This window comes from Amblyomma maculatum, chromosome 2 (assembly GCF_055883805.1).
Source record: "Amblyomma maculatum isolate TAMU_Amacu chromosome 2, ASM5588380v1, whole genome shotgun sequence".
Taxonomy (NCBI): domain Eukaryota; kingdom Metazoa; phylum Arthropoda; class Arachnida; order Ixodida; family Ixodidae; genus Amblyomma; species Amblyomma maculatum.
The window spans coordinates 144,268,103-144,280,995 of NC_139345.1; the positions used below are offsets into that span (position 1 = coordinate 144,268,103).

At 50.1% G+C, this 12,893-nt stretch overlaps 1 protein-coding gene across 1 annotated transcript in view; it reads right to left on the reverse strand.

Moving 5' to 3' along the window:
* Positions 1–12,893, reverse strand: part of LOC146200112 (uncharacterized) — a 479,695-nt gene that overhangs the window by 209,248 nt on the left and 257,554 nt on the right. Inside the window, exon 4 of the mRNA XM_084592273.1 lies at positions 2,360–2,509. Within this exon, the coding sequence (XP_084448399.1) occupies positions 2,360–2,509 (150 nt within the window). The remainder of the gene's footprint in view (positions 1–2,359; positions 2,510–12,893) is intronic.

Sequence of the window (12,893 nt, forward strand, 5' to 3'; positions counted from 1 at the left end):
TGACCTCCAGTGTTTCGGCAGGAAGGTTTCGATGTAGAGGAATGGTGAAGATGCGAGGTCTCCTGACGCGAGGACCATTAAAGCGCCACTATCGAATAATTTATATTTGTCGGCCTGAATGAACTAACACTACACGATTCTGTACTTGTGCTTTGCACTCGCGGGAAAAAAAATGTTAAAAGCCCCAGTTCACCTCAGAACAGTACAGGGCAGCCCAATCGTATTTTCATCCCTGGTGAAAGCTGACTGTGTCGCTCGTTCTGGTTACGTTGATGTATTTAATACCGAGAAAATGGGATTCAGTTCAAATTCGTGGCGTGAACACCGAAAAGGAAACTACCACCAACTGATCGCTGTTTGGAAGTCAATGGCGGTGTAGCCTATATACAAGGCCTGACTATTTTTCGGTAAAAGCTGCCTTCACGCTCCACAGTTTGCCTGACAAAAATGACCGGTCGTGGCGAAGCCAGACTCACCATACAAAACAAACGAGCCATTATTTAATTTTTTATGTGCTTTACCTTATAATAACTGTTGCAACAACTAGCTTAATTAACACTCTGTTTACCTGAAAAAAAGACAACTGTATATATTCGGTGAAAGCATCGTGCATGACGTTCGATAGTGGTTATCTATACGGCACTTTCAATCAGTCTCTAAGTGTAGGACTGCTCGATATTCACTTCTACAGAGGGCACTCACCCTTCTATCTTCACGTGTACGTCCGCTATGCATGCTGAAATCGGTGCTGTGCACAATACACGCCAATGAAAATACCCCAAGCAGTTCACTGCAGGTGCCGTTGACGCCCACGCTTCTGTAGAGTGCAGCAGACACTTCATCATCAGAACGACCACGTGGTACCTACTGACGACCGCGTACATTAGCATGTCTTTTTATTTTCTTCTTTTATTCTGGAAAATAATCGATGGTCGATGTGACAGCCTCATTTCGTTTTAGACTCGAAAACTGATACCTGATCACCTTTACAATCAGTAATTCGCGCATATAATCTATGGTCGAACCGCGCGTCTGCTCATTGTCCAAGCTGAAATCATCGGGAATACTGACTGGAACTACCAAATTCACGAGCAAAGTCCCTGCTGGCTCTGATATAGAGTGCCCTGACAGAGAACTTTTTCCGCAGGTATCTGATTAACTACAAGTTTCCTGCACACGACGACACGTTCTGAACGTTTTGGTCAAAAAATATCTTCAACTGGAACGACGCTCAATGCGTGTGCACTCTGGCGCTCATCCATGGTTGCGCATCCCGTTTATGGATCCATTGCCGTGGCAACTACCTCAGCCTGTTCGCCATTTCCTACACCGAAGCCCTTGCCTGCCTTAGGTGTAGTCACTACTTCGTACACAGTCTTTCACTAGGGCGCTACTGCCTCACTCCCTCCTTCCTCCGTTTCCTCTGTGAAACATTTTCATGCGGCGACCACGTGCTCCCCCACAACCGTATGCACTACTGCCCGCCATCACAATCTGCCTTGTCTGCTGCTTCTATGCATTCCAACTGGATCACGAGTCTGCAGAAATGTTACGCTGCTTCACATGCCACCTCGATAAGCCATTAATTGCAGCAATTCGCATCAGCCGCCATAGCCCGCCCCGGTGCCTCTTTTTCTCCACTGGAGTGATCCGGTTTACATCTGTGGCGCTGGCACTTCAAGTAGCCACTTTCACGGTACGCGATCGTAAGACACGGCCGCCTTTATTTCACATCAACCTGGAAGTAAACCTCGCATTTTCTTTCAAGCAAAAAAGCGCGCACGATAGACGCCGAAAACTGCAGATGTAGGCGTTAAAATATTATGCAGTATAATCGCGCCAAAGAGACGGTCAACTGCAGAGATTCAGCTTACAGCACGCCGAATTTAAATTCCATTATCACGTTAGCTGCACCGCACAACAGTGCGCGTCGAAAACGATATTCGGGTGACGACATGCTAATACCAACGCAGGGATTGAACGGAGGTGAATGGAAAAGCTGTGAGCTCAAAAGAAAAAAAAAAAACGCCGCAAAGAGAGCAGCAAATCCGCAAATTATCAACGAAACCTGTCTGCTTTGTTTCGATTGATTGATTGATTGATTGAGTGATTGATTGATTGATTGGTTGATTGATTGATTGATTGATTGATTGATTGATTGATTGATTGATTGATTGATTGATTGATTTAAGCGTTCACTGTACTGATCTGAAACACTGCGTGTATGCAAGTTCGAAGTTCACATTAGGTAACGCTTCTGGTTCCGTGCCTGTTACGAAATGTGAGAACAGCACAGAGGCAAGGAGAGGACCAGAAACAAAATGGCCGCAGCCAGCGAAGGAGAAAGCGGGCACCCAACCTGTGCGCAGCGCAGGACGGTGACGTTGGCGGCGGCACGAAGCGGCCAACGTGGTCGGCCACGCCCAGTGACGGGATAGCCTGGCCATGCCAAAACCGACAGCCGCAGAAGGCCGGTCCTGTTCCCGGTGTGGAAGGGCTCCCACGACAGCTGCAGAGAGAGAGAGAGAGAGAAGACGTGCGGCAGATGAGAGTCGAGCACTCCGAAGCGGCAGCTGTAGCCCGCTATTCCCCCTTCACTCTCGCCCCGGTATGAGGCGAGTAGAACGCGGATCAACAAACATCTTACACGTGAAAGGCGTTAAAGAGAGAGAGAGAGAACACGTAAGCACAAAAACGAGAAAAATTATCGCGGAGCAAACCTGAAGCGCAGCGCGGTGTAGGGAGAACGCGGCGACAACCGCACGACGTGACTTCACTGACAAACCGTGCGCGCAACGGCGCCGCGGCGGCCGACACGACCACGCGCACTTATTCAAAATGGCGGCCGGCGGAAGAAATAACACGATGCCGCTCTCACATAACCAACGCGACGTGACGCGGATGTCGTCGTCGCCAGCGCGCGGAGGCTCGCTGCACTGCCTTCTCGGTTGCCGCACAGGCCTGGGTGTCGCGTCGCAGGCACCGCGGTCCCTCAGAAGTTTTCTCCGTCTCCCTCTCCGTGCCGCCTCGCTTCAGGAGCTGCTCGTCGGCATGCTGCGCGCATCGCGCCGCGGGCCACAAAAGCACGGCCACGCGGTGAGCTCCTGTAGATGGGCGACGCTGTGCACGCGCTTGCCGTCGACGGCCACCAGAGGAGAGTGGGGGCGACGTCTTTCCTAGCCCTTGTCGACCGTCGCCGCGGTTCGATTAAATGCGATAGCCACGTGCAATCCATGCTGCTGCTGCTATCGCGGACCTCTCTTCCGCGCTCACGCGACACATCACTGGGCGCCCGAGCAGTGTTAGGGACGCGACGCGCGTCCCAATGTCTGCCGCCAGTTGCCGCCTGCAGCATGTGCGCAATTGGGATATAAAAAAGGGCTCTTAACAATAAAGCGCTGAAATTCAATATGCTTGAAGGCAAAAGCAGCATGCGGAATGTCAGAAGCTATGCTTTACAATAAAGGGGGTACTAGGGGTTCTTCGTGCGGCACAATTTGTTGAGAGTGACGGACACTTCGTGGTGCATACTTATTTGCATTGTGCCAAGAAATTATTGCGCGCACTGCCTCATAAGGCACTCTCACATAATGCCAGTTATGCTTGTACAAGTGGATCAGAAATTGGAACGAAAAGTTTCCGCGGAAACGCCTGATGCGGGCGGAAACAGGAGGCAAAAATAAGATATTGGTGCGGGTTCGAGGGAACGTAGTTCGTGAATTCCCGCAGCGTCTCGTCACAGTTATAAGCCCCCCCCCCCCCCCCCCCCCCCCCGATTTCCACAGTGGTACCTCAGATTTCTCCGGGGAACATTCAAGTCCGCAATGTCGGGCGTATGAGCGTCAATAAACACCACACCAACACCGGAGCAGTGGGAGGCTGTGCTGTACTGCTCGACGCCTGACGACCAGCTCAAACTGATCGACAGAGCGCGCAAAACGGCAAAGGCCTCTTGGGTTCTGGACTGAGGGCCCCACCCACACCGGGAGAATTCCCTTTGTCTAAATAAAGTTTTTCATTGCATTCCACAGTGTTTATACCGGAGCTTTGTCTAGCTCACGTCATCACGAAGTATTGTGACTCATGTTTCCTTGGTTTTAAGCGCCTTGCCCCCGTCTGATAGAAATGAATGACGAAACGGCACCGGATACGTTCACGGCGCGTTGTAATAGAGGATTATGCGAAGAGGCGCGCATAATAGGAAACAAAAAAGGCGCAGTCTTCGATCAGAACGATATTACCCGACAGGCTATACTACCACCAGTTTTCAACATTTGGCTTCGGCTTTTGTAATACAGTTAATTCCAGTATAAATAATGTGTCCACGCGTGTAAAATCAGCGGCCTCAAAACGCGCCTTCCTACGCCAGCACGTGTTAAAAGGAATAACAGCTATGATGAGGGTAACCATGTCGAAAGGAAAGAACCAGGTGTGACTGATGTTGGTGAAAATGGAAACAACGCCACCACACGAAGTGGGCGCGGGCGGCTCGGGAGGTGCCATGCAGTCAGCAGCAGCGAATGCACGAATTGCAACTGGAAGCAAGCGAAAAAGCACTCCTCGCTCTTCCGACAATGCACGAAGCCCCTAAAATAAGGCCTTTCACCGTCTCTGCTTGCTTCGAAACTCGGATGGGATCAACGAGATGCTGCAGACAGCGCAGAGCATAACGGACGTCGAATTAAGAGCTCCAACACGCGAACGACCGCACAAGCGCAAAGAAGCGGCAGCCTCCGCACGTGCACTTTCTTTGGCGGGAGCGGCTTTCTGAGCATGGAACGCGAAGAAGGTGCGCATTATTCGGCAACGAAAAGGAAATCTCCGCGCTGTCAAAAGCAGTCGCGCCTGCTTCGCCTCGTGACGAGCGTGCTGCGCAGCAAAGCCACCCTCTCCGGGCGCCGCCGCCGCGCTGTCGCCTCTGTCTTCGAGCGGGATCAAGCGCTCGCGAGCCGATGGCGTTGCTTCCGCTACTATGCAAATAGACGGCGATTGGAAAAAGCCCAACTCCTCGGAGGCCGGCACACTTCTGGGCTCGGGCTGAAATTCGTCTCGCGTGCGTTCGACGTGAAGGGAGTCGTGGACGGCGAAAGTATGAAAACTTCGCTCCGCGCGGGCACGCCTACGTGCGCTTCCGAGCATGGTTTTGTACGCTGGCACGTACGTGAGCGTGTAGACTGATGCGCGAACATTCGGAAAGAAAAGCAATCCTAAAAACCTTCTAATACTCGCTCTGTTAGCCACAATAGGCAGCCCCATTGCGGCACCCTCTTGTTCCTCCAGAAGTGTAGTACTCGTCATCACCACCCTTCGGAAACTGATGAGCTGATAAAATATAGCAGCTGGCTAAGATATTACAGCCTTCGTGCCGGCACCTGCTCTCGTTACGTCCAGTCGAACTTACTTCTTTAAAGAACAACTGTGCCCGCAGAGTCATTAATACGCTCCTGGGAAGTCATTTTCATGCAGGAAATAAGCATCCTCATTTGTAATGAAAACTAAACATCGTACATCCTTCGATTGAAGGGCAGGGCATGGTGACAAATTCCTTTTGTTCGCACCAACGGTTTGAGAAATCCAAAGTGGCTGCATACATACACCTGAAGCAGTGACGCATCAACCCCCACGCCGTCCCCACTTTGAACCGCTAAGCGGTAGCGCTTCAGTAATTAAACGACAATCTGTCTCCTTTGATATTGCAGAATAATGCATCCGCTTTCTTCTCTACAGTCGACATTTGTCGACCACAGTAATTGCAGCTTGCTTAGCATAGCACATGAGGGGAATGAATTCTTCGTAATGAGTGCCGGAAAGAGGTTTATATATATATATATATATATATATATATATATATATATATATATATATATATATATATATATATATATATATATATATATATATATATAAAACACGCTCTCTATTAAGCCTCATTGTGCCTTGTGTAATTAAATATCGCCACAGAGAGGTGCACCCTTCTCGGATTGCATTTCCGCAGATCACGGTTTTGGGGACACGTCATACGCCATACAAATGCAATCAAACCAGCGTGCGCACGGGGCTCACCCCACTTCAGCAGTCTGAGGTGCTGCCTAGCACGCCGTTCACACGTATGCACGTTTGAGCCCCATTGCAGGCTTCGTTTCAGGCTGCGCTCGTGATAAGCTTTAAGATATCAGCATAGATTCTTTCCAGCGTACTTTGAAATCAGAACAGGATATTGTATTTGTTGTTTGGTTTGTGGGGTTTAACGTCTCAAAGCGACTCAGGTTATGAGAGACGTCGTAGTGGAGGACTCCGGAAATTTCGACCACCTGGGGTTCTTTAACCTGCACTAACAACGCACAGCACACGGGCGCCTTGCTTTTCGCCTCCATCGTAAAGCGGCCGCCGAGGCCGGGATTCGATCCCGCGTCCTTGGCAACAGTAGTCGAGCGCCGTAACCACTGCGCCACCTCGGCAGGGCGGATATTGTATTTGTATCGCCTGCCTTGAATATTCTCAGCACGGCTTCTTGCTTCAACTGCAAGCCGCGGGCGTGCTGCATGTGCACTTGAAATTTGACCAGATGAAAGTGCTAATTCTCCTCCAATAGCGCTAGTTTAAGTAGTAAGTGATTATTCATCATCATAGCAAAATGCAAGTAAAAAGATTTATGCCAGCCGCAGTGTCTGTTATTGCGAATAACGGAAGCATTTGAACTCCAGTGGCGGAAATTAAGGGACCGCGAAAGAAAGAGGGAAAATGGAAGAAGTAAGAGACAGAGAGAAAGTACAGTGCAGCGGGTACCGCCCCCTTCCAGACTGTCCGTAATTGCTAGGCTCGCCACTGTACCTCTCCGCAGACGAGCATCCACTGTCTGCACAAATGTTCCACGATGTGGAGGAGGAGGTTCCCTTCATACATCACAAACAGCCTTCGGCCTTGTCGATATTGCGGTCAGGACATGAACAACGTTACTAAAAGCGAGCGCTGAGCTACGGTGAACTCCAAAAGTACTAACACCGCACGGAACACTGCTGATCGTGCGGAAAGCAAACGCTTACAGAAGGCTGCGCCGCCTTCGCAAACCGGTCGTCGTCGTCCCCGGGTCTCACGTTCGCTGCCAGGGAGGAAGGGAATATGCTCCGATCCTCTCGCGTCTCCGCAGCGCGTTGCGCGCCAGTCATCAATCCAAATCTAGAGCAGATCGCCGCGGGCCAAGAGACGCTGAGCGAGAGCAGCAGCTTATGTGCGCTATCATGCGTGTGCGCACACAGACGCACTGCCTCCTCTCATACACAGCGCGCTGCTCCCGTAGTAACCTTGTGTTCGTTCACGAGGAAGGAGAAACACCAGGGCTTACATCCAGCAGCGCAGGCATGATAGAAAAAGCGAAAAAAAAAAAATAGCGACTATGATGTTTTGAATGCCAGTGACAAAATGAGGCACACGTAAGAAGTAGACGTCTATACGACGGCCCTCCCGCCCCTTTACAATCCGTCATCGTCAGCTGAAGAGAATAAGTCCACGTGCGCGCGAGGGAGCTCCGAGTATAAAACGGCGAGGAAACAACGACGACTTGAACGAGATGACATAAAATCTTCCAGTGCAAAAGCAAGGCTGCAGCGTGCTACGGCTCAAAGGATGGAAAAGTAAAGCGCTAGCAGCGGAACGTGGGCGATACGGGAAGATGCGCTAGCTGGACGACCATCAACCGGAGATTTATGCTTATACCTTCCACATCGCGAACGGCGCGACAGGAAGAGGATATCGGGGTGCCTGAATCGAATAGGGGGCGAAAAAGAAAATGGGGCCGTAGAAGGGCGGGGGCGCATGTGTTTTCATTTATGCATTGCCTTTTGTCAGTTGTCAAGACCAATACAATGTACTACCAAATTATTATCGCTCAGACTCGTGTAATCACTGCATCGACATTATATAGACCCCGGAGAGGAAAAAAAGCACACGCTACAGTTGTTCGCCTCTGTACTTCAGCAGCTAAGGTTTGATAGGGACAGCTTCATTAAGAAACAACAAGGTAGCGTTTGCGCTTCGATCCCAATGATACATATTCACCAATCACCAGAGCTCAAAAGAGGCCAAACTTGAGTAGAGCGGTAAGCTAGGCTAGTTGGCTTTCGTTCATCGTGTGAATACGGAAGCTGCGCTAAAAACTGTTTTCTGTTGTCCGTTTTTTTTTTTTTTTTCGCAGCTACCCTGTTCATACGATGAAGGCAAACCTAACACTCTGCTGCAGTTTTATGCCCGAGCCTTCCTCTCGAGTGAGAGAGACGTATCCCACGGCTCAAACGATCAGCGGTGGGCTAAAACTCGGCATTTCGGCGGTTCGGTTCTGCCTCAAGCTTCGCACAGCGGAGATTTCTTTTGTCCACTGCACGCCAGCAAGAGAGAGGCCTGCAGATTTCGAAAGGAAAAGTAAATGTCAAAGCATCGGTCAAAATCTCACTTTCGCTGCGTCTGCAGTTCTGAATCCAAGAACTATACTCACGATTCATAATCCCAATTAAGTCCCTTCTTTTTCTCTCCCGTGTTTTTAATCCATCAACACTCTCTTCCCATTACTCCTTTGTTTAATCTAGATCATTGATGTGTACAGTCTAAAGGAACTTCGTGGTCATTGCCGAACATTCGAAGCGGTATAGCAAATATTCCAAACCAACGCCCAGCCCTGCATATCTCAGCAACGTCCCATGGCGTCGCTCGAAAATTAGAATTCTATTGTCGGCAATCTTGCTACGTAGTCTACTGTGAAATGCACCAGCGCTTCTCGCGTCTCTGCCGTCTCAAGTAATTGCAGCAGTGAACGATGTCACAGCTCACGAACGGCAGCCCATAGGAGCTCTTGGCTGGCTCTCCTATACAGAGAAACGAGCTTAATTCTGAAATGCGATTCTCACGTAACTCTCGCCAATCACGAGCACGTTAGCAGCTGAAATTGCGCTGCCATAAGTGCTAAGCGGACCGTGGCGGGGGCACCCTCTAGCTAGAGGGCTCTCGGCGCTCTTCGCGCAGTTATTTCTTTTTTCAGGTGTGCCTATCGCTGCCTTCATATACTGCACCGGCGTAGGAGCACCAGGATTTTATTCTGGCTTATTCTCCAAACGCAGCATTTTCGCTGCCTCCTTCGAGCACGAAACAAACACCTCGGATTTCTCGGAATATTGACTGCGTCGCTTGCCGTATCTCTCAAAATTCCATTTTATCATTATTATTATTATTATTATTCAGCACGCATCGCACGCAGAGACCTCTTCAGCAAACGGCCGACTCTGCGACGCCAAGAATGAACTCCGTTTCCGCATCGTCGGCAGAATTAGAAATTCTGCACGCAGACCTTTAGCGTCGACTCCGAGCCGCAGTCCGTTGAGAAAGCTGAGTTAAGGGCGCGCGCGGCAGAAAGCAAATGCGATTTTTTTTTTATTTCGCCCACTTTTCACTTTCGCTCGTCAACGCAGCGGAAGCAAAAGCCAGTACACAAAGAGATGAGTAAAAGATCAAAAGAATAAGCGAGTGCTTGCATCGAAATTTGGGTGAGAAGAGGCAGCAGTGTGCATAAAACAAATACACAGCGCGCGCGCGCGCGCGAGTCCGAAGGAGTGAATTAGCATAAAAAGGACGCCTCTGCCGCCACGAAGAGTCTCGGTGATGGCGTCCGCGTTTCCCAAAAAGGCGCGGCACCAGTGTGTGTGTGTAAAGAGATAACAGCGCCGAAAGAAGAGGAGCAAAGGAAGAGAGAGAGAGATAGTGAATCTCTCACTCGATTACCATCGTGAGTTCCTTGAATCTTACACCGTCGGAGCTCAGTTTTCCTTCGCGCTCATTTCACCCTCAGTGTCCCAGGCAAGCAGACCTCAGAGAAGCGCGCCCGTCCGCAGCCAACCGCTGACGCATAATGACGATCCGCAAACGACGACTACGAATGCGACCTCCTCCCGCGCCTGCGGCGAACGCTCAAACCACATCATACTGAGAGGTGCTGTTGAATGTGCGACAGACGTAATGCGGCTACTTGGCAAATTCGTGCAAGGGAAAAGGGGGAGGCACGGCCGTAGGAAAAAAAAAAGAAAGAAAGAAATGAAAACAAGCGGTGATTCCAGCGCGGCAAGCAAAAAAAAAAATAATAATAATCAAAGAGAGGGAGAGAGAGAGAGATGAAAACAAGTGGCGATTCGAGATGGCGTCGCTATAGCGGTACCAATCAGGCAGAGAAAAAGGCAGCAGAGGAAAAGACTCGAAGTCACGAGGAAGAGAACCCGGTTAATAGATTCAATTGCCGAGAGCGCGCGCCCTGGGCGGTGTACGCAAAAAAGAACAGAAATCCCACCTTAGTGTTGAGGGCGGCGGTGAGAGAGGCAAGAACTTGGACGTGGCACAGCGCTGCAAATGAGATGCAGATTTGGCTCCGTTTGCGCCTGGACCGTTAGACGAAGGGGGAAAGCAAAACGGGACGAGAAAACGGGAAGTGTGGAAATAGAGGTGGGGATAAAAGGCGAAGAGACGTGGAGGAGAGGACCTTCTCTGCTTCATCAACCACGAAAGAGCGAGTGCTGGCGAGAACGCTATTTTACGCATAAGCGCGCCTAAACTATGGTTATAAACCAGCGACGCGTCCTGCTCTGCTCCAAGCACGCCTCCCTACATCCCCCTGGTGGCGCGTATGCAAATGACAGCAGTGAAGAGCAGTGTCCATTCCGGGAATTATTTATTCCGTTCCGCTAGCGCCAGAGGGCGGGCCGAGCGCTAGCACGCCAGCGCAGCTAGAGCGGCCAATACCTCTTCTTTCTCCTCCCACCGTTTGGCTGGCTTCGCTTTTATCTCCCTCCCGCCACTCTTTTAGTGGCTCAAGTTTACCGCGAGACTATAGTAGGAGGTTCATGCAGCTCAGGTTTTCTTCCTAGCCCATGTTGCTGTGCTCATTGTCTTAACAGCGTGCGACTATACTTTGGGCAAACCCATGTTCGCACTCTCGGCTCCCAGGAAGCAAACAATGGTAAAAAGGAACACCCCCTCGCCTATTGATAAATGCGGCAACAAAGTGAAACAGGACCGCCACTCGCGGCCTGCCCATTTGCTGCGAAACGTGAGGATTTATGACGATATGTATACTGACCGAGGCGAGCGAAGCACACCAAGTTGTGGTTCGGTGCTGAAATGCGAAAGAGGGAACATTAGCGATGAAGAATGTACGCATTTATCGCTTGAACAATAACGGGGACTGCATAAACCAATCGCCTTATTGCCAGTTACGATGTCGCACAAGATTACGTGCGCTACAGAAAAATCGTTCCTCCTAAGAGTTAAGGTAGTTAAGGTATTCTCACACAGGACTGGGGTCCCTATATGCATGAAAGAAGGTGGACAACCTCGGTGGATCTATGGGTTTAGCAGCTGTGCCCAGTGTTCATGGAGAAAATATCTCGGCCACGGCGACCGCACTTCAGTTAGCCGTCAGCTGGCTGAGCGATGTACGCTGAAAATCATTATATGGTCCAAATTAACCTCGACCGCTCCTCTGCGACGTTTTTCATGATACAGAAGGTTTGGTTTGTTTGGTTTAACGTTCCAAAGCGACTCAGGCTATGAGAGACGCCGTAGTGGAGGACTCCGGAAATTTCGACCACCTGGGGTTCTTTACGTGCACGGACATCGCACAGCACACGGGCGCCTTGCTTTTCGCCTCCATCGAAAAGCGGCCGCCGAGGCCGGGATTTGATCCCACGTCCTTGGGAACAGTAGTCGAGCGCCGTAACCACTGCGCCACCCCGAAGTTGAGAGACTCGACGCATCATTAGAATGGCTTGCAAAACAGCAACGGGCCTGGTTCGCTCGACTCCTAACGGAGAGCTTCTCAAACTCGGGGTCCACTATACCTACGAGAAAATCAAAGAAGCACAACGAACTGCCCTAATAATGCGCCAATCTAGCACACCCGCTGATAGGACAATACTTGAGAGATTAGGTATTGAGGGCGAACCCCTACAAAGGGTTGCGTTGTGTAGACTTTACTGGCGCACAATCAACTGAGGCCACCGTGTCAATCTCGAGGTTAAAATAGTACAGCTGCATGCTGTGTGATGTCAGCGCACGTTAAATATCCCCAGGCGGTCAAAATGACTCCGCAGCCCTCCACTGGCTCCTCTTTCTCCCTTTTCACTTTCACTCCCACCCTCCTCCCTTCGCTTACACGGCACGGTTCAGGTGTCCATAGAAACTTGTGTGACAGATATTGCGCCTTCCACTTCCTGTGAACCAATTATTATTACCGGGAGCTAAATCATCATGATATACCATAACCTACAGCCTTAAATCTATAAGGGTATGCCTAAAACACAGCACCTCTTTTTCTTTTTTTGTGTGTGTCTTGCTTCTCTATCTCCTCTGTTAGAAAACTTTGGAATAGCTAGATAATGGTATGGTACGACTATACCTGCCGCGCCTGCATCCTGAAAACGGCAGGCTGCGTTTTACGGCTCCCATACAGCGCACTTTCATCTTCCGTTCGCGAAGTGCTACGCGGTAAACAAACTGCCATTTCAATCACATTTTAAAGACCCTGTTTATATATATCGATTGGCGCCGTTGTGAGCGCCCTATATCGAGTGCTTTCCCCAAGGCGTATATTTCTAGCGCCCACTCGAAATATTTCATGAGTTACGGCCCATCGGGCATTGCGTACGTTGAATGAAGCGTGTGGCGCCCTCTGTGATCATGGTACAAAAAAAAAAAAGCAAGCTGCGTTATTCTTGTCGTTAAATACGACGTCACCACCGTTATTTCACTTCCGTCACCGTCGACGCGGATAAACATGGAAGCTCGAAAGTAACGGTGCCGCCAAGCATGAGCGACATTCAGCCAAAAAGACATAAGTGCCAGTAATAAATGGAACTAACGTG